We start from the raw sequence: 25,359 nt of genomic DNA, 5'->3' as shown, positions 1-25,359 counted from the left end.
CTGTGCTTCACTTTTCCTTTTTCATAGATACTGGGATGTTTCCTTCTTTTGGGGTGTTGGGTGGAAGGGAAAAGAAGACAGCTGCAGGGAGAGAGTGAGGAGCCTGGTGGCTGGCCCTGCCCACTTGGAAGCCCCCTTACCTTTCGTGGACCCGGCCTCTTTCATCCCCTAGAGTAACAGTCACTGTGCAGTTTTTACTCAGGTCAAACTTTTCGCTGTACAAGTGATAGTCCGGAGTGACCCATCCGACCCAGACGCAGGAGGGGTCCTGTCCAGCGAAGATGCGGATTGCATAGTAGCACTGCTGGGGAGAGACCACAGAGGGGAGTGAGTGGCCCCTGGTGGGGGGGCCAGACATGACAGAACAAATGCAGGAGCCCACGTGGCCCTCCTTCCTTAAAAGGCACACACTGCTCTAGAGCTGGACTGCACTACACTCCAGACTTACGACAGGCTAACTAGAGAATCTGCCTTCCCTATTTTTCCCTTTTGTGTGTGCTTTAGCATGGAGACAATCGAGCATTTAACCTATCAGGGGCAGCCGTTCAGAATGGCCAGCACAGAACCCTCACCCTCTCCTGGGCACTGCCCTTGCCCTCAGAAGAGAATAGTTGACAACTTCTGCTGCCCTTTCCACTTCCACAGGGACGTCCAAAGTATTTTTTGTGGTTGTTTTGAACGTCTTAAAAAAGATGCTGTAAAAGCAGCAGCTCACATGGTGGCCGAAGGCGCCCTGTGTGGCCATCAGGCTCAACGACAGGCAGTATTGAGAATTACAGCAGTTATTGGCTGGCATCGCTATCTGAAACACCACGCTATGACACTAGCTAAACCACGAGGTAAGTGACTGCTTCATCACGTGCCTTGTGAAATTGAACACATTTATTCTTAATGAAGTTACTTTTATTTGGAGCCTGTTGTATTTTTTTTTTTTTTTTTTTTTTTTTTGATTAGGAGACAAAAGGGTCAGCCAGTCAAACGGGGGCTTGAATCTCACCGCCAGCAGCTATTAACTGTGTGCCTTGGGCAAGCCATTTGTCCTCTATGTGTTTCAGAGTGCATAATATGGTCCCTCTTGTGGGGATGCCGTGGGAATTAAGTGGGAAGGTGACTCAATGCACACAGTGTAGTACCCTGCACTTCCCGTGACTTCCTGATGATAGTTAACCTACAAGCTTGTGGTTGCAGGATAAGTTTATAGAAGGGATGCCATGGGGGGTGCCTGGGTGGCTTAGTCGGCTAAGCATCCGACTTTGGCTCAGGTCATGATCTCGCAGTTTGTGAGTTTGAGACCCATGTTAGGATCTGTGCTGACAGCTCAGAGCTTGGAGCCTGCTTCACGTTCTGTGTCTCCCTCTCTCTGCCTCTCCCCCACTCACATTCTGTCTCTCTCTCCCCCCCAAAATAAACAAACATTAAAAAAAGTTTTTAGAAGAGGTGACATGCATTTCTTGCAAAGAAACGTTTTTTGTCAGGTGCTAAAGAAGGATGAGAGAAAGAAAGACATTATCAAGTGTTGCTTTCTGACTACTGTCGAGCTATATAGAAAAGAGACCAACATCAGTTTCCATCATCTGGACCATTCCCTGCTCATACTTCTCACTTGATTGCTTTCAACATTATTGCTGGCACTGCTCAGAGACATGGGAGAGTTGATTCACAGAAGTTTACACACAAGAGCAAACAAGAGGATTAAATTAAGGAGCCCCCCCCCCCCCATGTTCATTTCAATCAGAAAGGCAGTACTGGTCCCTGGTGGCAACTGGGCACAAGTACACCATGATGCACAATTAGAGCTCCAGGTGGAGCTTCTCTTTTGTACTAAACAACTGTCTTTCTTTTCCCCATTTGAGAAATGTTGGAGTTGTGTTCTGGAAGCATCAAGATGGATATTAAAAGGCACAGTAATTGGCAATTAAGGAGGATCTCTAGATAGATCTTTGCTGTAAGGGGCATATTCCCAGGCACAACAAAGAATCGAATCATGAAAACCATAATTGAGAACATTTACTTACTGTTGTTGTATGAGAGAGTATTTCTTGCATCTGTTTCCTGGGGTGGGGGCAGGGGGAGGAGATAATCCATGTTTTAGTTATTCAGCTGTACAGAGAATTCCACAATTCAGACAGGCAATTAATCTACCTTTAATGATGAAGGCAAGGTTAGAAAACTATTTTCTATACACGAGTGATCCCAACTGGTCTTGGGACTTGTGCATTTGTAATCTGCTACCATAAGCCAGGACTGTGACTTGTTACTCTTGTCTCTCAGCCCAGATGGTAAGTGAGAGCTAGGGAGCGGTTGAAGAGACTGAAATAACATAGGCAGGGATACCTCTCAATACCTTGTCCTGTTCTTTCAAGCAGCTGTACTTGTTTAAAGTTGGGTAGATACTGAAACCCTAGAGGCAACCCAGACAAGACAGCTCTAGATAGGCAGACATACATCGATGATTAGAAACAGACATTAAAAGAAAGAAATACAGCAAGGAACATATATATTCCTTATCAGGAGGGAAGAAGTCTTAGTACTCCTAAGTCACATAGCTGCTGGGCTGGACACTGGCCACAGTTATACAAAGACAGTAGTATTTGCCTTGAGAAGCTTTTAATTTCACAAAGGCAACAATTGCACCCTCTTATGCACCTTCTATTCCAAAAACATAGGATTTGTAGGCTGCAAGGAGGCTAAGGACCCAGAGGGCTCAGCAAGAGTGCAAACTTTTCCCCTGGATGTGACCCTGTTTAGCTTGACTGGTCCTCTAATTATGCACTGCACAAACACACACATGCATACCTGACTGAAAGTGGAGAGAACCCTACCCACGTGTTCCAGTTGTACCCGGATGAAATAGGGGACACCTGAGAGGCTCAGCTGGTTAAGTGGCCAACTCTTGATTTCAGCTCAGGTTATGATTCTATGGCTGTGCGATCGAGCCTCACATTGGGCTCCACACTGACCATGGAGCCTGCTTGGAATTCTCTCTCCCTCTCTCTTTGCTCTCTCTCCTGCCCCTCCTCTCTCACTCTCTTGCAAAAATAAATAAGTAAACATTAAAAAAAAAAAGAGGGCGCCTGGGTGGCTCAGTCGGTTAAGTACCCAATTTTGGCTCAGGTCGTGATCTCATGGTTCGTGAGTTTGAGCCCCGTATAGGGCTCTGTGCTGACAGCTCAGAGCCTGGAGCCTACTTCAGATTCTATGTCTACCTCTCTTGGCCCCTCCCCTGTTCATGCCCTGTCTCTGTCTCCTTCAAAAGTAAACATTAAAAAAAAAAAAAAAAGAAAGAGAAGAAACAGAAAAATGGAAAGCCAACTTTACAGCACACACGATGAGCACCTCTGAGAGTGGGAGGCCTTGCCCTCACCTTTTCTGGAATGCGTCACTGTCCAAGCAGGGGCTGTGGCTGAAGGAGGAGTGGCATTCGACGGGCATGCTCAGGCGTAGGTAGATCATGTTGGCATTGCTATTCTGTGTGCCGAATGTCTTGTGGGTCACCTTGAGGCATGGAGGGCTGTCCATAGTGCCATCTATCCTCACAACCTGGAAACACCATGGGTCCTTACCTGACACACCTGATGGCCCGACCTTGACCTTGTCCCTCCTTCCTTCATTGATATTTCATATGTCATGGCTTTCTGTGAACTATAAAAGTTGTCACCAGTGATAACCAAACCTTATTCTCACTGTTCCTCGGATCCTGCTCCATACAAAATAACAGATCTGCCTCTGGCTAGAGAAATTAAAGATTTAAAAACACGCTCATTGGGTTTTCTGCAAGATCAAGGGTGGCGAACAGGTATAACAGAGGTGGTGGTATCTGAATGATGCAGCATGGCATCTGCTGGGGATGACCTTTCAGTTCAGGGGGTAAGTAGCTCAAGAAGAAGATGCTTCCAAAGATTTCCTTTGTCAGTGGGCAAGTGGCTATTTAAGGAAAAAGCAGAAAGCCCAAAGCTTGACAAGACACATCACAGCTCCCTTGGAGGGGTTGTCTCCCACCCTGTGCATTTCTCAGCCCTGCCCCAATCACAGCCTAAGGGTTGAAGTGCCTGTAAATACTGGGGAAATTCCCAGGGTGCCTGGATGGCTGAGTCAGTTAAGCGTCTGACTTCAGCCTAGGTCATGATCTTGCAATTTCTGAGTTTGAGCCCCACGTCGGGCTCTGTGCTGACAGCTTGGAGCATGGAGCCTGCTTCAGATTCTGTGTCTCCCTCTCTCTCTGCTCTTTCCCTCCTCATGCTCTGTCTCTCAAAAATAAATAAATGTTAAAAACATTTTTTTAAGTGACAATAATAATTAAAAAAATACTGGGGAAATTCCCAGCACTGGGGCACAGCATCTCAAGGGGTGGGGTTGGAGGAGGAATGATCAAAACTGGGTTTTTTAAAATGTGTGATAGGGGGTGCAGAGGAAATAAACTAAGAAATAATAAAAATAACAACAACAACAACAATAATAACAATAATAGTAATAATATTTTTCTTAGGTCTAAGCATTCTAGAGAATAGTTCCTATCCTGGGGTGAGTGTGCTTACATATTTTCGTGTGGTTTGTAGATGGTTCTAATAGGGTCTCTAGACTCCATCCGTTTGTCAAACAGGTTCATTAGTTCCAAAAGTTTATGAGCCAGCTTTCTAAGGTGCTGATCATCAGGTAAGAATCAGAGAAATCAAAGTCTCTGCTATTTAAGACTATGGGGACAAGTAGAGGACTAAGTGTTGGTGCCTATTGGGTTTGCATTGGAAGGTCAGTTAGGAGAACTTACCGCCAGGTGGAAGCAAGCCACTGCATCTTGCCTCAATGGAGCTGATCTATCTGACTTTGCATCAGCCCCCTCACCCATCTCCTCACCCCCCATGAAAAAACCACTGTGGGCACAGGCAAACGGAGCCACGTAGATGTTCACCCAGCACCTTCATCAGGCTTCTTACAACCTCTGGCTCTTCCCTACTCCCTCCTACAAGATGGGGGCATCATAATCAACTACTACATGTCGGTCTGAAATGCTGGAAGCAGAAACTATCTGGGTCTAAAAGACATTACATTAGGAGCAAGAATTCTGTCTAGGACATATCGTCTCGAGTATCAGTAACAAACGCTCTCAGGAAAACAACAATTAAGGTCTTTGGATACTGTATGGATATTGCCACAGCAATGCAGGAACATCTGGAGGATACACAGTAGCCCAAAGGCTTGGGGACTGATCTGCAAGGATGGACGTGCGAGGTGGGCGCCATTTGTAAGGTGCCACTGGGCTGCCCCGGTGAAGGTGGCCACGATTACAGCCCTGAGCGCCAGCCGAGGAGGTGGCTGGGAGGCTGCCAGGGCATGGACTTAGGTAAGCAGCTGCCTGTTGACACAAGCATTAGCAGGAGCTTAGGGCCTTGGCCCACCTGCCCTGCCGGGGCCAGCCACAACGTGTAACATTACCTCTATGTGCGGATGATCCTTTGGCACGTTGACAAATGTCGGGAGGCGCTTGCTGAACCACATCGCCACGTCTCGGTTCATGTTGACAGCAAAAGGCTCAAAGCCCTCTTGGAGGCCGCACATGGTATAAAACTTGAAGGTACTGGCATCCATCCCAAGATTCATGCGGCCGATCTGAGACAGTCCCAGAGAGCAGATGGGCACGAAGCCTGCAGAATGGCGGGGGAGAGCCTGCTTCAGCCCATGGGACCAGCCTGGAAGCTGTGAGGGAGTCAGACCCTGGCTTATTCAACAGCTCTGAGTCCCAGTAGGAAACAAGGGACACCATCCTTGGTCTTTCTTCCTGGCACACAGACTCCAACAACAGGAGGTCACACGGAGTCTGTGGCTGCTGCTGGTGTATGGGGAAGATACCTGAATTTGGTTCAAAATTATTTGGGTGGGGGGAACCATCATTCAGCCTAGATTATTCTTTTTTTTTTAATGTTTATTATTTGAGAGAGAGAGAGACAGAGTCAGAGAGCAAGCAGGGGAGGGGCAGAGAGAGAGGGAGACAGAATTGGAAGCAGGCTCCAGGCTCTGAGCTTCTAGCAAAGAGCCAGACACAGGGCTGGAACCCACAGACTGCAAAATCATGACCTGAGCTGAAGTCGGCCGCTTAACCGACTGAGCCACACAGCCTTAAGATTATTCTTAAGGTGTTAATAAATATCAGCTGGAAAAGTAAAACCAGTAAGAGGATAAGTAAAATTCTTTACCTATGCTTTAGTTAAAAGTGAGATTAGGCCATGGGAAATTTTAAACACTGCCCCAAACGAAACAACACAAGAAGCCTCAAGAAGGACTTAGTACCCAGGGGTGCCTGGGTGGCCCTGTTGGTCGAGCGTCCGACTTGGGCTCAGGTCATAAGCTCGCAGTTCATGGGTTCGAGCCCTGCATTGGGCTCTGCTCAGAGCCTGGAGCCTGCTTCAGATGCTGTGTCTCCCTCTCTCTTTGCCCCTCCCTGCTCATATGCTGTCTCTCTCTTTCTCTCAGAAAAATAAAAACATTAAAAAAAAATTTTTTTAAAGGACTTGGTGCAAATAGCCTAACGTCTCAGTGCCTTCCAGTGAAATGAGGAGTCTAACAGTTCTTCCCGTTTTGAGTCTAAGAAGTTTTACATGCTAACAACGACTCTGTTGGTTTACAAAATACTATTTACAAACTGCCATACCCCCAGCCTGCTGTTGTGGCCCCCACCCGAGCAGGAGGTGACACTTCTAGCAGGAGCCATGGGAAGTTCCTTCCTCCCCTCCTATGGCTACTGTCTCTTTCCAAGTCACTCCTGCATCCCATCATGTTAAAAAACTGCCATGCAGAATATTCCAAAGCAGAGGTTCAAACTGTTTGCTGTTCTTGTTTGTGGGCTATTTATAAATCATAATTGTGGACCAACAAATCAGCAGGGCTGGGAAAGCACTAATTATCCCTAGAGCACTCGGCAAGGGAGGAAGGGCTCTGAGGCCGGTGGCTAACACAGGGACTGGAGCCCCCACAAAGAAAACTGATGTCACTCCTAAGACAGGAGTGTTTATTTCAGGGGAAATTTAAAGGCCAACTTTGGGAGAATTTACATTCCACAATAAGAGGTTTTGTCCATAGACATCAAGGACAAAATTCACTCCTAGAGTCCATGCTTATGTATCATTACCTAAGTCACAAAGTGTCTATGTAGACGAGCCACATACGTGAAAAGTGAATCCTGCACAAGCTAAGAAACTACGAACTCATTTAGGACACTATTTGATACCATCTAATATCATTTCAAATAAAAGAGCTTTAACATAATGCTAGCAGAATAAGGGTGATGTTTATACAGAAAGCCTCTGCTCCAACACACGGAGGACTGAGAATACACCAGTGGCCAGGCCCCTAGGAAGGTAGATGGGCAGGTCAGATAAGCACCCACTCATGCAACCTCCAGAACAGGTTCTATGCTTCTGGCATTTTTGCGACTGGAAACCATCTCCTTTCTGCAGACGGGGATGTCTATAATTAAGGAACCCTTGGAAATCTGATTCCAGTGTGGAATGAGCATTGCTTATTAGCAACATTTCTTGGGTCCCCACTGAGACAGAGGGCTCTGGTTTGCACTATGAGAAGATGTAAAGGAAGGAAACTATCCTGATCCCAAGGTGCGTATACAAACAGGACAAAACTGGACTAGAGAGCAGTGAATGTTCTGCTGTAAAACACCACTGCTCCCATGACCGCACTTTGGTTTCTGCTAAAACGGGTAACATAACCCAGAAAACCATCACTATAGCGGTCTTGGAGCCATGATCATGAAGCAGCACAGCCCTGAGGTAAGCAGAGAAAGGGCATCTCAAGAAAACCTGTCTTCTCTACTGACTTGAGTGGTGGAACGTACGAGCAGTAGTCACACAAGCCTAAGTGGGAAGAAGCGGGGCTGAATGAGTACTTCGGAATAACTCAAGTCACAGGAGTAACTTCCTAGTCACAGACCCACTGGCAACGGGAGATACATGCAGAAGGAAAACAGGTAATGTTTGCATGAGGCCTTTTTTTCTGTGGGGCTTGGGCTTCTCCCCATTCCTAAGCTACCAGCAAAGCAGACAGCACTTTACTGAGGACAGAACTGGAGACTTGAGGAGCTAATGGACATGACCAAGGTCATGAGAAGGGCAAGTGACAAAATGGGACAAGATCCCACACACTCTGACTCATAGGTCAGCTGCCAGTCAGTGTGCAAGAGAAGGGGGGGGAATGTTCCAAGGGATGAGTGCCCCAGCTTTAAATAGCAGCCATATCCCAGGGCAGAGTCCCATCCCTCCAGGGCAACAGCCCTCTACACAGGGTCCAGCTAAACAGAGCACAAGAGAAGGCATGGCCACAGTGGTCATGGATGTGACAGCAGTGGGGGAAAGACTGTTGGGCACCTTCATGGGACCAAGTGGGCATAGCCACGACAGCTCTGCAACACAGCAGAAAAGAAGCTAAGTCCAAGGTTTGGGTCAGAAAACAGAAAACCGAGAAAGGACCAAGAGCAAAGATAAATCCTCATAAGGTGCCAGCACTTTCTCCAGGGGAAGAATACTTGATATATTCAGCTGATAACTGAACCCAGTGAATCAGTTCCCTCCACCTGGCTGAGAGGCTCTAGCTGATGATCTTTCCATTCCTGAAAAGTCCTTTTCATGAGGCATTAAAATGTCATGTAACTTTCTAATTCTGCCTGGTAGATAACGGTGGGGGGCGGGGGGACGATGATAAACCACAACAGCTAATGTTTATCAAATACTTTCTAGGTGTTGGGCACTGGGCTTAGCGCTCTGCTGATTCGGCTCACTGTTATGCCCATTTTGCAGAACAGGAAACTGAGGCTTAGCAAACTGGGTAACTTGCTCGAGGTCTGTCACCTGGTAAGCATGCAGAGCCAGCATGTGAAAAAAGCTGCCAGAGAAGCGGTCCAGAGCAAGTAACTGGGACTGAGGCCAGGATGCCTGGCTTGCTAATTCTTATCTATAGTAACTTGCTTTGTGACTTTTTCTTTACTTTTCCTAAGTGTTAATTAGTTGAGCAGTTTGCCTCTAGATAAAGCAACTGCAGACCCACAACCACCAACCACTGTAGGCTCCTTACACGAAAAGGGCTACCTCTCAAGCAGCCACATGGCTTCCTGGAGTAAATCTGGATAACAAGGTCCATTTGGTAAGGCCACATGGCGTTCAAGTGAGCAATGACTCTCACAAACAGGGGTTTGTACTTTGCACACAAATCGGTTAACCCCTAGCTTCAAATGAGACTGGAGAAGTAAGTGGACAGAAAAATAAAGGGGAAAAGAAATGCCCCTCCACATATGCAGCATCATAGATGCAATGTGGTAACGTTTTTGAAAAGGTCGGAGGAGAAGACTTGCACATAGCCTTATCTTGAACCAGGATATGCATGGAGTTCTTGTTCCAGGAGAGGAATGCCAGAACACAGACATTTACATCCTGCCGAGGACTCCAGGTTCCAGTAAGTTTTGTATCACGAGGCCTCCTGACTAGTTCTGTGATTAAAAAGAGGGAGAGCCAGGGGGGCATGTTTCAATTATTCAGGACCCTGGAAAGAAACTGGTTCCCTAGAAAATCTAAACCATGGCCCCGGTGTCAATCCATTTTAAAGCTGTGGAAAGACACGAGAGCAGCTCACTAACAGTAAAGGAAAAACGAAATCGTGGAAAGAGCTGGTTAGATGAGTGCCCAGGCCCCTCCTTGGTGTTTCTGAGAGTCTCACCACAGTAGCATGTGTTTTACCCATTCGTTTTCATTTCTTGCTAAGCCTCCTAAAGATGGAGTCCAAGGACAGCCCGGAGGTAGTCACGAGACTTGCAGCAAATGCTGCATGTTCCCTGCTCCAACCACTTTCAGAACCATAGCACCCATCTGGAGAGAGAACGGCAGGGACCCCTTGGAACCAATGTGGCTTGCATGTGGATGGCAGTGACGCCTCCCGCAGGTAGGTTTCATCAGCCACCTACGGAAAGAGCTGCCAGCAGAGCTGGGGGATCTGTTAAATCCTGATGGGCCAATGGCAGGAACAGCCCGGGAGGCTGTCCCTGCAGACACCGAAGCTCTAATGGAGCAGTTTGTCCCTCAGGGGAGTGCCTGGCAGAGAGGCAGCACAGGGGACCAGCAGTAAAGCCTCATTCAGACGCCACATTCTGAGGTCTAACAGGATGCTCAGAATCGTATTTTCTTCTCCTCTAAATGGAATAAAAGAGAAGACTGATCGCAAAGGTTTCACCAGGGAAGCTTCTGAGCTTTCAGATGCTATTAGGTGACAATGCTGAAAGCTGTAATGGTCCAAGGCAGGGATCAGAGTAGGGAACAATGATGAGGACAATTCTAATGAGGCAGATAAGAGTATATCAACTCAGGATGCAGAAGAGGACAGAGGTAACAATTTATAAATAAGCCAGCGGAAAACAGCCATGAATTAGAATGCTTGTCCCCACTCTTTCACCAAAGGACTGGAAACTTCCCACCAGCACAACTATCACTTCAGGAAGGGCCTGAATCAAGGCTGGGATGCTGGTGACCAGAATAGAAGCACATAGGGAATTTTGCTTTATGGAGAGATACTGTGTACAAAATGCTTTGTTTTCAACAGATGCTTTTCCTAACAGCTCCAGGCAAGAATCGCTGCCTCTTTCCCCCTTATGCAGAGAGCAGAGAGATGCTAGAAGGGTTATTCTAGGCCTCTGGACTATTATTATCAAAGAATGGCATGGCGACTTCCTTTCAACTGTCCTTCTTCAGACTCCTGAGCCATCACAGAAGTGAAAGAGCCTTCCAATTAACCTTGTCTCTGTGTTATTAAAGTGCAATACAATATTACAGCATAATATGTGAATATATACAATTCTATTATAAAATAGCTCGCTAATAATAGACTTTGTTATTCTGAAGGTCAGATCATGTCCCTGTACACAAAGGGCCCAGGAGGCATTTTTTTCAATACAACACAGATGATCTCTAAAAGCAAAGTTACCCTCAAAACATCCCTCTTCTTTACAGTATTCCTCTGCTGAAAGCCTCCAACAGCTCCCATGCCCCAGAGAGTGAAGTCCAAGGGTGCTTGGCCCAGATTAGACAGCACAAATTTCTTGAATGTAAATACCAAGTCTTGGTATTTGAGACTGTCCTCTGTACCTTCTCTATCTTTCCAGTTTCGTCTTTTATAAATTCCAGACACAAATCTTCCAAACTCTCCCACCCTTTCCTGAAGTTTCCTGATCCCACACTATTACTCACACTACTCATACACTAGTATTATTACTGCAGTTATATTCCCAGAGGGGAACACCCTGGCTCCTTTGAGGTGGGCATCTGTCATATTCTTTATTTAACATCCAGTTTTAATACTGCATTTATGGAATTGCCATCTGTATTAGTCGTTTGCCATTTCTAACCTACTGCCTTGAATTATTACCTTTTCAGAGTTATGTGTTATTTATTGTTACAACTAGAAAATGAGCCCCTTATGGGGCGCCTGGGTGGCTCGGTCGGTTAAGCGTCCGACTTCGGCTCAGGTCATGATCTCACGGTCCGTGGGTTCGAGCCCCGCGTCGGGCTCTGTGCTGACAGCTCAGAGCCTGGAGCCTGTTTCAGATTCTGTGTCTCCCTCTCTCTGTGACCCTCCCCTGTTCATGCTCTCTCTCTGTCTCAAAAATAAATAAACGTTAAAAAAAAAATTAAAAAAAAAAAAAAAAAGAAAATGAGCCCCTTAACACTGCTATGGCTTGTATTTTTATATATTTTGGACCACTGCTTTTCATGCTTTCATTTGTATGCAAACCCCTGGGGTCTGTTGCCACTAGTTTCTGGTCCACTAGGTCTGGTATGGGACTTGAGATCCTGCATATCTAACAAGTGGGCCACACTTTGAGTGGCAAGGCTTTGAACTTCACGTCTAACTGCACAACACACAAGATTCTTATCCCTTCCTTATGTGGAGCCAAAGCCTCATAGGTAAGTCAACTCCCCTAGTTCGTACACAGTAGAGCCAGGACAAGTTTCCTCCTCCTTGGACTCTTTCTACCTTAGGGAGCTACTTTCCTAGGGGATGAGTCTCAATCTTCTAGTTCTTCCTTTTCCTCCTGGCCTCAAGAAGAGAGCACTGCATGTAGTGGGTACCAGGCAGGTATCTGTTTTCTAAGAACCATGTCAGAAGGCGGATATTCTACGCTGCCCTCAGGTCCACGTCCCCATTTCCTCTACTTTGCCTCTGAACCAGCACAGAAACATTTCTTTCTGCTGGTGACCTCTTTCCCAAATGTCTCCAAAACCACGAATCTTTAAGGCCTTGATTTTAAACCTTTTTGGCAGGCATTAAAACGTGACCCCACCTGGCTTTAGTCATCCTGTCTTTCTAGGAAAATACACTCAATTGCAAGCTTTCTGTTTCCCTAAATACTTGGCTCTTAGAAAAATCTTTGAAGTTCTCTTAGAGTACAGTTATATACAGAAAAGAGGTGTCCATAAAAATCATGAAAGTGACTTATAGAAACTCTGTTAGTAGAGAATTGTTTAAAAAAAACTCTTAGTAGAGATTGTTAAAAACTCTGCAAGTAGAGAATATTTATTTATTATATATATACAGTGACACGTATTTCTGCTGCTCTCACCTATGTAGTTCTATTCTTTTTAGCTTTCTTGGTGAAAAAGGTTTCTTTTTGTATAGTGTTGGAAATTTAGAGCCAGCCAGAGCCCTCATCATTTAGAGAGAGGGAGATGAAGTTTAAGTCCACCCAAGATGTCCTAAGTGGAGAGCAGTAGAGACAGGAGGAGAGTGGCCTCCCACCTTCTCGACTATTCTGCCTCATCCCCATCTGTCATGAAGATGGCAGTGACACAGCGTCAAGCATAGGGATGTACGTACAGCGGGCACTAAGTCACTGCTGGAGAGTTTTATATCCAGGAAGGATGTTGGAACTTCTTACCGTCTATTTGTCTGGTATAGACGAAGGCAGCGAAGCCCAGAGACGTCAAGCCGAGACTCTCTGGGAGCCACAGCTTGTTAGGAGCGAGTCAGCTGACTCAGAGTCCAGTGCTCCTTCTCCTATATGCAGCCAACGTTTGCATATAACGTAGTGAAACAGACAGGAAGTAAGCGCCAATTGCTCCTTCATGTAGCTGGAAGCACCGTTCTGACTGACGTCTATTCAGGGCCTTTAATAAGTGCAACTGTGCTTGGGTTTCAGAGCATGTTTGAATTTCAAAATAAATTATATTTCATTCCAGGGAACAGCTACGCCCAACTTTTGTGTTTCAATGGTTCTCATCAAAGCATCAAGTTCAATTACACAAACATGCAGACTGACATTTCAAATCAGAATGAAAGGACAATTCTTTAATTCATTGTGTTTTCTATTCTGCCAGGGACATGAGTCCACACGCAATTAGCATTTCGTTTGTAATGCTGGGAAACTTTAACATGCCATGCCGCAGGACAGGGAATCACAGGAGAGCTTCTTAGTTAATCTGGAAGTTCAGAACTGACATTTATACCAACTATTGCCATGCTCTTGACTCTTCAAAAATGACAGTAAATGGGTTAGTCTTCACCACCAGGGTTTTAAATATGTAAAGGATGGCCCACCCTAAATAAGGAGGCAGATGAGCTCACCCAGCTCTCCCTGGATTTTCCCTGAACTCATGGAGCTGGAACGAGGGGGCGGGGGGGATGGTAGACTTACCATTCTCAATCTCATAATCAGCAAAGGCAAGTTCAGAGCCTTTGTTGGTAATCAGCAGCTCCCCATTCAGTGTGAAGATCATTGAAGCATCATCAAGGTTAATCATACATCCAACCACATCTCCTGGCTGCCACGTACGTCCAAAATACCCACTGCCTTGATGCCAACGCTGGCCCTAGGAAATAAGACTCCAGAGCTTAGAGAACTGGAGGTCCTAAAAGCTCCCATGCAGCTAAAGAAATGCCTCCATGAGGAATTTCTCCTAACTGGTACCTGGTCTCTACAAAGTACTCACCTCTCTACCAGGGACAACTCACAGGGAGGAATGATCTGTCTTACAAATAAATGAAACTGAGTTACATAGGCTCATCAGAAAAGGTAGCCACAGTCTCCCAACACCCAATCAGCTATGACAGCAAACAGAACTCTCTTGAGGACAAAGTGGTAAGATTTCCTTACATACTAGCTGCAGTGTGTTCTGGGAACCTCCTTCAGAATGGAGGCAATGGGCTCAAGTTCAAGGGCAGGTATGGAAGTTACAGAAAGGACTTGGGTGTATAGTCTTCCCCTATACCAGAGCAAAAAGCAAAGTGACAATCACTAGGTAATGATCACTCAATGACCTAAATTAGCCAGTGACGGTGGTGACTCACTTGGAAGCCAGAGATTCAGACACTCAGAACTTCCAATTGCTATGGAAATGTTTGGAGAAGAAAAACTCTGGGGACATGTGGACACGACCCAGACTCACCCTGCTGCCTTCAAACACAAAGGCTTGATCATCGGCTCCCAGCTCAACATCAGGCCGACAGCCCGGCCTGGCCCAGCCAACGCGCATGTCTCCTCCGGTCACCACCTCAAACTCAAAATACCACTTTCCAGATCTCACTGCGTAAGACCGCTCTACCCGGAAAAATCGAATTTTATCTATGCTGACTTTCTCCACAGCTGGGTCAGCTATTGTAAGAAGGAAAGGAGCAGAGGGGACAGGAAGTAAAGAGAGAACACAGGCCTTTAATAATTAGGTAGCATTCCTTACAAGAATTGCACAACAACAAAGACTGACAGACCTCCTGCTACCCAACATGGCATTTTGTTCATAATACAATCATCACCATGATCATCATATCTTAATCAGAATACAAGGTACATTCACTGAGTGACTACTTTCTGGTAGATCCTTTAGAAATGATATCCAGCAACAATTCTATGAGGTCAGTTAATACGGTCTTCATTCCACAGATGAAAAACTGAGGCTTAGAAAGGTTTACTTGTTCAAAGTCACAGAGCCAATAAACGGAGGAAAGTAAGGATATGAACCCAGGTCTGTCTTACCCCAAACCCATCCTCTTCATTACTTATAATAGTGACCTAATTTGCCTCTAGTCCCTCATTGGGTTTGGGATGCCAATGACATGTTCATCAGTTGTGGGCTGGTGATTTTAATGAGTTGTAGAAGTCAATTTAGAGATGAGATGACCTGGCCCAAAAGTAAGCTGAGAGTCACATGTTTGGTAAATAAGAGAAATAAAGATTTCTCGGTTTTGTGACTAAATACCCCCAAAAGCTCAGCCATGCTGGAGGATCGCTTATTCCCTCTGGGACTGGGTCACAGAAGTGCTCACCATACAAACTCATCACACAGTTTAAACATGGTTCTTTCTCCTTCCTCCTCCCCTCTCTTGTTAAAATACACCATTCTGTTTAGTGCTCTTTGGTACCAATATCATTTCTAAGAGTACATGTTAGACTTGTTCAAAGTCAGCATATCTGCAGAAGTAACATTTCAGTCGTCTGGGACCAGAATGAACAATCTCAACTCGTTACCTAGTTCTTGGTCTGACGGCTCAATGTTATAGCCATAACCAACAAATGTGCGAACAGCTTCACGAAGGCTGTCCCTATTGGACTTCTTCGTACGCTCATCCAGTAATGCGTACGGCACCAGCCGGGGATTTCTTTTGTTCTTCAAATCCTACATGAAGCCAGACAAAAGAGGCTCTGAGAAAATATATTTCATCTTTACCAAGAGCTTGTCCACCTTATATGTTCTGAGCCACCATCCCGGCTTCCTCATATCCATCCACCAGCCCTTCCCCCAGCACCTTGATATTTAGCAATATACTCATTTACTACTTCTCTTCAGGATTAAATGAATATAAATGGCAAGTTTCTGCTATTAAAAACACATTTTAATAATGCCAGCCTGTGAATAAAGTGAAGTATCCTGAAATTGGTTAGAAACCTCTACTCCCAAGGCAAGGCAGGTGGGGATTCACCTAGTTATTCCCCTATGGAAGATCATGCCGTGATTCAAACCATTAGAGTCTCCTCACAACAGTCTCTTAACAGAGAAACAAGATAGATAAACACCTATGTTCACAGAGAAGCATCAGAAAAGGTGGCAGTGCCACAGTGGGTCCATTTCATTATAGAAGGCACACATTTGTATTGGAGACCTCCTCAGTTCCTTAGGGAGTACTAAGAACACAACGGCCAATGACTGCAGTGATAAGTCATCATCAACAAATATGCCTGCCATGCTGTTTTGAGTCTCCCTTACCCCATTCTGCCATGGTTTCCATAGTTGTGGTCTTCTTGGCTTCCAGACATGTGCAGAGTTGGAGACTCAGGCATAAATAAACAAGTGTACATACAACTACCCCTGACCTTCCCTGATGGTACCCTGGATACTTAAGGAAATGAAAGAACACTAAAGGAGAGTTGGTTTGTCTCTAAACTCCATCTAATTCCTTGCCAGGCCCTGGTTCTGGGGCTGTCTCCTGTGCAAGCCAAGGACCCTGCCCACGAATTGTGGGCAGAGGCTAAGGTAAGGGGCATAGGCTTCTTGGCAGGCTGGTTTGCCCCTCTCCTGAGCTGGGCTCCCCTCCTTTTCACTTTCAGTGGTAGATGCCTGGGACTGACCCAGAAACACTTCTGAGCTGTAATGCTGAATTGTGGAAAGCTTACCTTGGCCTTGGAGAGTGGCATAAAAGCTCAGCTCTCCACAATGCCAACAAAAAAGATAGGGAATGAGGCAAGATGCAGCCAGTGGGCACACACACAGGGAACATGATCGCAAGTGAGCCAGATTAACAAAGGAAAGGTAAGCCTATTCATTTCTACAAAATTGGAATTATGCCTGGAGTTAATGTCAGTGTGACCATTACAAATCCCATCCAGTCCCGTGATTCTATAAATAACGAATGCACTGAGGCATGACGGACAGAGTGCAAGGGCAACTTCCATCTTCCAATCTAATACCCACCAATGCAAAATGGCATTTTGATGGATGATCACATCCCCTAGTTTTTCCAGCAGGCTTACTTAGTACTTCTCACCTGTTGGATGCCATAGGTCCATCCTTGTTTTATTCTGTCTTTGGCCCAAACATTATGTGCATTTTCTGCAAGCTTATCCACCAAAATTTCTTGAGGAGGTAATAGCTTCACATCAGACAAATCCAAAGGGGCTGGCTTGTAGCCATTGGACATCATATAGCTATAAGTAAACAAAACAAAACATATACTTCTATATATACATACACATGTGTGTATATTCCAGATCTTAGACCCATACCAGATTTTAGACCAGCAACACATGGTAAGAATGCTATGAAAATAAGGCTACAGTCTCAGGTTCTACCCTTTGGTAGAATGAATTGTCCAGCTCTATTTCAAGTCCTTAGATGAAGCCCCTAATCCACCACCCTTTTTGCCAATGCACGTCACAGATGACACAAACTGCTGGGCAAAGTGGATCGTCAGTGCAAACCCAGCCTTATTTCTAAGAAAGCTACAAATGAGGGGCTACAAATGCCTGACAAATGAGGGGCACATTGAGTGTGCCGTGGTGTTACCGACAGCTCCTTCAACTCACTTCCAAAACAGAAAGGGTTACAACTGGATAGGCAAGGACAGGACCTTGAGCCAAATGGTTTCTTATAAATTAGTAGAGAATGATCATTCCACCTTAGAAAGCTAAACCTTTACTTTGGGAATTAAACAAAAAATCAGGACATCAGACAATGTGAGAGCTTGAGGTGACCTTCATGGTTTGCTCTTCGGTCCAGGAGCCACAGCCTCAATGGTCTGTAATTTGGTAGATAATGTGAAGATGGGAAAAAGTGGAGTATGAGGCCCGGTAGATGTGTGGCATGAATGGAGAGGACCAGGGTACATGATGGAGTGACTCTCAAGGAGAACAGCTGATCATAGCCACGTAGGAACGGGAGTCTGGAGGCGCTGAAGGCCCCAGGGACACCGAATGCCCAGATCAAAGCCAGAACCTGAATGTGATGACTTATAGACCAGGAACTCCCTCTACACAGTAACTGCTGAGCAGTGTGAGAGGCACGGTCTGCTACAGGCATTAAATACTGCCCCTCATCTACCTTCTTGGGATGCCCGATCTTGGGCAGAGTCAACATGTGCTGGCTGTTGAGCACTGACCCCAGCAGTCTGGTCGGCAGGCTCTGCACCTGGAGTTGCCTCTGAGAGGGAGGCTTAGCAGCTTAGGAGTTTCACAGGGAAGATGGGGAAGAGAAGCATTTGATTAAAGCTGGCATTGCCTTGGCTCCTAAGTAACTGGGACACCTGTGTGTGAATGCACACGCACCCAAGGCTGGTGCACGTGAGGGTGAGCAAGCAGTTGAGCACAAGAATGTGCCATGAGCGCGTATCTGAATGTGTGAGAACATGTGACTCTCCAGGAATGTACGGGTGAGAGAGAGCATAGGACATAGACAGATTTAGGGGCCGAATTAAATCTTGGCAGAGACAACCGTTTCCACAAAGGAATTATCAGGCTGGCCCAATGCCAGAGGAGTGAGTCTTTTCTGTGGCTACCAACCATTTTTGAGCTCCTGTGCCAACTGCTATTCTTACAGACCGAAGGCTGGGTAACCTTCTGAGTGTCGCACCTCCCGGCTTAGAAGTAACAATAGTAGCGTAGGTCCCAGGCAAAGGAGCAAAAAGCGGGAAAGCTTGGAAACACTCATATTTCAGCAGACTTCTGTCTGGGTTTACCGTACAGTCGAAGTAACTGGAAGAACTGTGCCCTGCCAGTGCAGGCCTGGATCTGGGGCCATCACCTGCCTTTGCCCACGGGCCTCCCATCCTCCCAGTTAAAAAATTCAGACTGAAGCATGAAAGTTTTCGATCATTAAAAAAATCACTTACTTTTTGGGCAACTTGACTTTCTTGAGATCCTCCCCAGCAGCTGGATTAACATGAGCAATGTGGCACCCCAGGGCCAGAAGGGTTCTGTGATGTAGCAGAGGGAGAGGAGAAGGGTCAACTTGCTAAAAGACAGCAAGAACCCTAACCTGCATCTGAGCTGATCAACAACCATGGTGTATGTGTTATTTACTATGCTAAGTCCTTCAGTGGCATGAAGAATCACCATCTCCACTCATTTATCAGAATGCGTCATGTTTTCAAGGCAAGAGACATACCTTTACAGTGTAGTTATAAGGCATTAAATCACCCACTCACTGTTTAGTCCACATTCAATTCGATTCAGCACTCACTTTAAGGTTTCCGTTGACATTTGTAGGTTATAATTCTTCTCAGTTTCAGGCAGCTTTGAAAACTCCACAAGACAGGGGTGTTGTCTTTTATTGTCATCCCGTGTCTAGGTGACAACATAAGAAAAACATAATTTAAGTTTTGACAACAGGCGCTGCCCCGGAAAACAGAAAAGGACACACTTTGAAACATGGCCCAGGCAATCCATATAGGGCAAGACAAACACAGTTATTTGCTGATAGGCAAATAGACCATCTCTCTCTCTAGCAAATGACACACATCGTCCCCAAGTTGCCAGCGGCTTGTGCCCTGTGGATTGTTTCTACTCAAGTGTCTGTGTTCAGAACATACTCTCATAGAGAAACAATTTTACACATGGTAGCCATGTTCCTGCCTACCCCAAATTCATGGAACCATAATGCCGCTGCAGGACAGCATTCTTTATAAGGGACTACACAATCTGTCCAGGAGACACCACTGTCCCAACAGAAATATAAAGTCAGCCACAAATGTGAACCACATTTATAATTTCAAGTTGTCTAGCAGCCACATGAAAAGAGCAAAAATAAACAGGTGAAATTAATCCTAATGATATATTTTAGGAGCACCTACATGGCTCAATCAGTTAAATATCTGACGCTTGATTTTGGCTCAGGTCATGATCTCATGGGGTTGTGAGTTTGAGCCTGCATTGGGCTCTTGCTGACAGCGCAGAGCCTGCTTGGGATTCTCTCTCTCCCTCTCTCTCTTCCCCTCACTTGCTAATGTGCACTTTCTCTCTCTCAAAATAAACAAACTTAGAAAAATATTTAACCCACGATAAAAAATATTACCATTTTAGCAAGCCATCAGTATAAGAAATCATTTCTGAGACAGTTTATAGGAGTTTCTCACAGCAAGTCTTCAAAATCCAGTGTATTTTATAACTACAACACATTTCAATTCAGACCAGTCGCATTTCAAGTGCTCAGTAGGCATTTGTGGCTCACGACTATAGTATTGGATAGAACAGATCCAGACATTAACTAATTAAGTCATCCAACAAACATTTGTCAAGTGTCTGCTATGTGGTAGGCACTGAGCTAGACATTAGGAGTTCAGTGGTGAGCCAGGATAGCCCCAGGCCCATGAAGAATACAGTCTAACGGAGTAGAGAATAGTAATAAAATAACCGTAATAATAAATGTAATATTGCAGCTGTGAGTAGTTCTCTAAAGGAGAGGTCTGTGGTGTTATAAAAGCACACAGCAGAGACGTAGTCATCTAGAAGGAGACTATTTTACGGTAGCTATATCGATACCAGTCAGTGTTAGAGTGCAGGGACCCTTTCAGTAACTAAGCTGGAATGTTCACAATTTGAGGGTGTCAGGGTCATAGGCAGCTTCAGAACTCACCTATCCTTATGCCTTCAGACATGACCTTACACAAATCACCCAACACAAAGTCAGTTTACATCCTCTTTGAAAAATGCTTCCTAGCACAAGAGATTCTGTAACCTGAGTGCCTATTAATCTTAGTGATATGTCTGAAAACAGTATTAAACAAATTCTTATTCAAAACAATGAATCAGCCTCTTTTCGCCCCCCCCCCCCCCCCCGATGAAGAGAGGACAGCTTTTTTCTGAAGAGGAAAAGGGGATGTGAGGGTTCTAAAGGAGGTACCTGACAGTGCCTGATATCCCCCGAATGAAGGAAGCCATTTTCAAGTAAGAAGGGAAGTGAACCCCCAGTTCTGTCTTCTCAGAGCTGGCCTCCCCCACACCCTTGACTGTGCTTAGATAACTGAGTAAAGCTTGGAGCAAAAGCTACACAGAAGGCGGTAAGAAGGAGCAAGTTTGGGCTCATGCGGTTCTCTTCCTCATTCGAGTCTTTCGAGAACCCTCCCCAGGTGACAAGGCAATCCAATCCTCCTCCCCAGCTTGGCCCCTGGAATGCATACCTTGCCAAAAGTCCAGCCAAGCTCTATTTTATTCATTCCCCAAAGTTCGTGGATGTTTTCAGCCAGTCTGTCTCGGATCTTCTCTAGGTGAGGTGGCAAAACCACCTAAAAGGAAAAGGAACAAGTGTGAAATCAGCAGTATACGAACCGGCTGTACTGAAATCTAACATAAAATCTACGTGGATGAGGTGCCGCAGTTGAATTCCCTACACGTCCCCCAGGAGAGGCTGCTTGCAGAGGCTCCTTCCCAAGAGAGGCTGTACGATTCCAAACCACTCTGCTTGACCCAGATGCTTCCAGAGATTCCTTCCTCTCTGGGCTTCCTTTGTCCATCCCTTCTCAGTCTTCTTTGGAGATATTTGTGTTGTGTGCTCTTGACATGTGAATGCTTCCCTGGGCCTCACCTCCCCTCTCTCTATGCTCTTTCCTTGGGAGATCACACCCAGCCACAGATGATCACTCTTAAGTGCGTATGTCTCCAGCCATGGTCTCTCCTGAAGTTCAGACTTACAGTTCCAGCTGCCTGCAGGATTTTCCCACTAAGTAAACCCAATATACCATTCAAAACTGAAATCATTTCTTTCCTTCAAAACCTTTTCTCTTTCTGTTTTTCTCTTTTTGTTCAGTGGTCCACCATTGCTTCTAGTCTAGAAGTCATCCTAGTGTCTTCCCTCTGGGGTATTACTTGGACCCCCAGCCCCATTGGATCAATCACAAAATCAATCATGTTCATTTTTTTAAATGTTTTCACACCCAGCATGGAGTCCAATGTAGGGTGTGAACTCATGACCCTGAAGATCAAGACCTGAGCTGAAATCAAGAGTAGGACGCTTAGCTGACTGAGCCACACAAATGCCTCTGATCGTGTTCATTTTTGAAGCATCTTTTTGAAAGGCTCCCACCTCTAATCACTCAACCTCATTATTTTCTCTTTGGACCATTGCAAGACCCTCACAGTTGATCCCCCCAACTCCTGACCAATCTACCCTCTGCATTGTGACCAGAGTGAAGAGTCTACAACAATAAAATCACATCAAAACACTTCCTGGGTGTCTGCAAGTGTTCCTTGAACTCCTAAGACACAGACTAGATGTGTTAACCAAGTATTGAGTGTCCTCCTTCAGTTTTTCCACCATGTCCTCACAAACACATCCTTGCCAACCTTTGAAATTACTGCAAAAGATCACACTGTTTCACAGTTGTGTCTTTGCATATGCAGTCTTCACCTTTATCCATTTCCCCAATGATACACATAAAATGTGCACACACACACACACCCCTCTACACCACAGAGCAGATGACAAAGACATTCTCCTAGACCAGGCTCCAGATGGGGGTCTCTGAGCCCTTTTTCCAGCTAGGCTCTATCCTTGGGCCTTGGTCTCAAGACCCCAGTTGGAGAAAGTATCCTGCTAAATCAGTTTGGTGAGAATCTACCACCCTTGATAATGGAACAGCCCTCCACCTACTTCCTTGTCTGATGGAATTTCCTTCTCCCTCACCATCCTCCAGGTGATATCAGATCACTCTGGCCTGCCTACAGACAGAATCCCGGGAGGTCAGTTTAATAAGAATCCATCCCAACCGCTGATGCTTCTCTTAGTAATTTCTCTTCCATTGGCTTTCACCACCTCCCCATCTTGCTCTCCTTGGCTCTAAAGCCCCAGTTGTTCTTGTATTCAGAACCGAGCCCAGATCTACACTGGAGATCCTCTTCCCCTATTTATGTAGCTCCTAACTAAAATCTGTTTTTACTGCTGTAACTGCTGTCCAGCTCTGGTTTTAATCCCCACACCCTCAATATGCATCCTTCTCAATTTAGCTCAAACGTCCCACCTTTGGGAAGTCTTCCCCAGTTACCTTCACGGAGAGTTTCTCCGTATTTTCCTGGCACTTTGCTCATATCTCTCCACAAAGGTCATACAACTGGGGGACCAAGTTTTTTCTCCTTTCCTTCCTCCTATGTTTTAAAATTTACTATTACTGCTTCTGCGGCAATAATAGGTCTTATTCCCACGTTTATCCATTGACAACTTTTAAGCAATGGGAGATTTCATATAAAAATTCAGATATCTAGTTTGCTTGGAATATCACAAACACTGGACCCACACTTTTGCCTGGTAACCATCAGCTGGAGCTGAGAAGCAGTTTCTGAGGGCTTGTGCACTTGACATACTTCACTTCTGTATCACCTGCCTGGCCCTTGCAATGCCCCCTCTATGACAATGGTTATTAGTATTTCCACTATTTACAAAAATCCTGATTTTTTTTTTTCTTTTGAGGCATGGTAGCTTCTGGATAAAAATTGCTTTTGGTAGGGGCGCCTGGGTGGCTCAGTCGGTTGAGCGTCCGACTTCAGCTCAGGTCACGATCTTGCGGTCTGTGAGTTCGAGCCCCGCGTCAGGCTCTGGTCTGATGGCTCGGAGCCTGGAGCCTGCTTCCGATTCTGTGTCTCCCTCTCTCTCTGCCCCTCCCCCATTCATGCTCTGTCTCTCTCTGTCTCAAAAATAAATAAATGTTAAAAAAAAAAATTAAAAAAAATTGCTTTTGGTAAAAAAAAACAAAAACAAAAACGTGTATCAAGTAAGTGATGTATATGAGATCATGGAGGAAAATTACAGTAACATATTTAAACTATCTGTTATAATCACTATTTGACTTTCAACTAAAGCCATTAAAAAATCAACTTAATGCAATTATAAAAAGGGCAACATTAATAAGTGGCATGTTCTTTCAATAAGGAACAAAATGGGGAAAATTATTAGCCAGCAAATTATAACTGTATTTGGGCTTTGTTGGTAAACCCAGAGAATCTGTTTAAACTAGGTTTTCCTTAGGAGATCATGGACTGCAAAGGGATTTCCATGTGGGAGGAACCAATGTGGGAGACAGTGTGGAACAAGGCCTCCACAAGTAACCCCAAATCATAGTTTCAGGGACCTCAATTGGTTACTACCTGGGGCAGAGTAATGCTGGCTTGCTAACTGCCTTAGGGTGTCTGGGGCTGGGCTGCCTGGAGTTGGTCTCCTTTTTGCCTGGGTTCAGCCAGGGGCTGGGATGCTTCAAGCCCTGGGTACTGTTAGTGCCTCAGGACAGGGCTCTAGTCAGCAATATTTGGTCTACAAACTGGTTACCATGCTCCAGGGAAAATGGAGTTGACTATCCATATATATGTTTAACTTCTCCTTTGATAATAATTTCATAGAATAGTAGGTTCTAAAAAATTAGAAGGTCTCCTTCGAGATAATAAATTGTACCTTTCCAAAGAGAACTTCCCTATTATTTGATTTCCTGGGAACAAGTCCCTAGTTCCAAGGTCCATACAAATTCAATTTTGGGTCCTGACATCAAAGGTTTTTCTGGCCTGTTGATTTGTCTGCGATCTTCAATTTTCAAATCTTCAGTTCTGCACGTTTAGACACTCTTTCCACTCTCTGGTCAAGCCCTCCTTCCCACCCTCATCAAAACATCCCCCCCCCCCCGTTTTTTTGAGGCCCACTTCTTCCAGGAAGCCCTTCCTACCACACATTTCTGATTATTTAGTGAGGGGTGGCACAGACAAGTAGGTACCACGTTCATGCTCTTTCCTCACTTGGGCCCTAGTGGCCTTGCATCCATGCAAAAGCTAGTTTCGTTCTTTGGCCCTCAGGCTTTGTATCTAGATTACATAGGAACCAGAGGATCTGATTTCTAGGATCATCTCTGGCTCACAAACTCCTCCCCAGTTTCCCATCAACCTTCTCAACGCCAACTACTTTCAAGGTGCCGCACCAGGCTCTGTGAAGCAGGCAGAGAAATGCTGCTTTACAGTAATTTTTATGGGAATTCACACATGGGAATTTGCTGCAGGAGGTAAGAAGCAAATTCACCAACATGCGCGCATAGCTGAATGTAATAGGGTCACATAAATATTATGGGAAAATAACATGCTGGAGACCTTCTACAGGTCAAAAGAGCTATATTTCCAAAAACTACTAACCCCTTGTGCCTCAGAGACAAGACCCCATTGCATTTATTTTTCCCTAACAATGAGAATAGCGATTTGAATAGCACCAGTGTGGAGGAAATACTCAAAGCTGTTGTTTATGCCCCGTGTCATAAGCTTGTGAGTGCGTCCCTCTCAAAAGAGGCCCTGGAAAGGCAAAGAAAATGTCCGTTTATCAGCACCTTCCCCTCATATATACCACCTCATTTCTTTCAGTTTTATCTCCAACTCTT

General features: G+C 45.3%; 1 protein-coding gene across 1 annotated transcript in view; it reads right to left on the bottom strand.

Moving 5' to 3' along the window:
• The window catches only part of RYR3 (ryanodine receptor 3), a 524,284-nt gene that overhangs the window by 188,861 nt on the left and 310,064 nt on the right, over nucleotides 1-25,359 (bottom strand). The window contains exons 21-31 of the mRNA XM_053889214.1: nucleotides 21,142-21,246; nucleotides 19,206-19,309; nucleotides 18,856-18,939; nucleotides 17,017-17,176; nucleotides 15,503-15,650; nucleotides 14,427-14,632; nucleotides 13,676-13,850; nucleotides 5,431-5,639; nucleotides 3,365-3,540; nucleotides 2,016-2,052; nucleotides 141-304 (exon numbers count right to left, since the gene is read on the bottom strand). Of these exons, the coding sequence (XP_053745189.1) occupies nucleotides 141-304; nucleotides 2,016-2,052; nucleotides 3,365-3,540; nucleotides 5,431-5,639; nucleotides 13,676-13,850; nucleotides 14,427-14,632; nucleotides 15,503-15,650; nucleotides 17,017-17,176; nucleotides 18,856-18,939; nucleotides 19,206-19,309; nucleotides 21,142-21,246 (1,568 nt within the window). The remainder of the gene's footprint in view (nucleotides 1-140; nucleotides 305-2,015; nucleotides 2,053-3,364; nucleotides 3,541-5,430; nucleotides 5,640-13,675; nucleotides 13,851-14,426; nucleotides 14,633-15,502; nucleotides 15,651-17,016; nucleotides 17,177-18,855; nucleotides 18,940-19,205; nucleotides 19,310-21,141; nucleotides 21,247-25,359) is intronic.

This window comes from Panthera pardus, unplaced genomic scaffold (genome assembly GCF_024362965.1).
Source record: "Panthera pardus isolate Hobbes unplaced genomic scaffold, ASM2436296v1 HiC_scaffold_24, whole genome shotgun sequence".
In the NCBI taxonomy this organism is placed as follows: domain Eukaryota; kingdom Metazoa; phylum Chordata; class Mammalia; order Carnivora; family Felidae; genus Panthera; species Panthera pardus.
The sequence above is the reverse complement of the archived record's forward strand: the minus strand, read 5'-3'. Positions and strand labels throughout refer to the sequence as shown.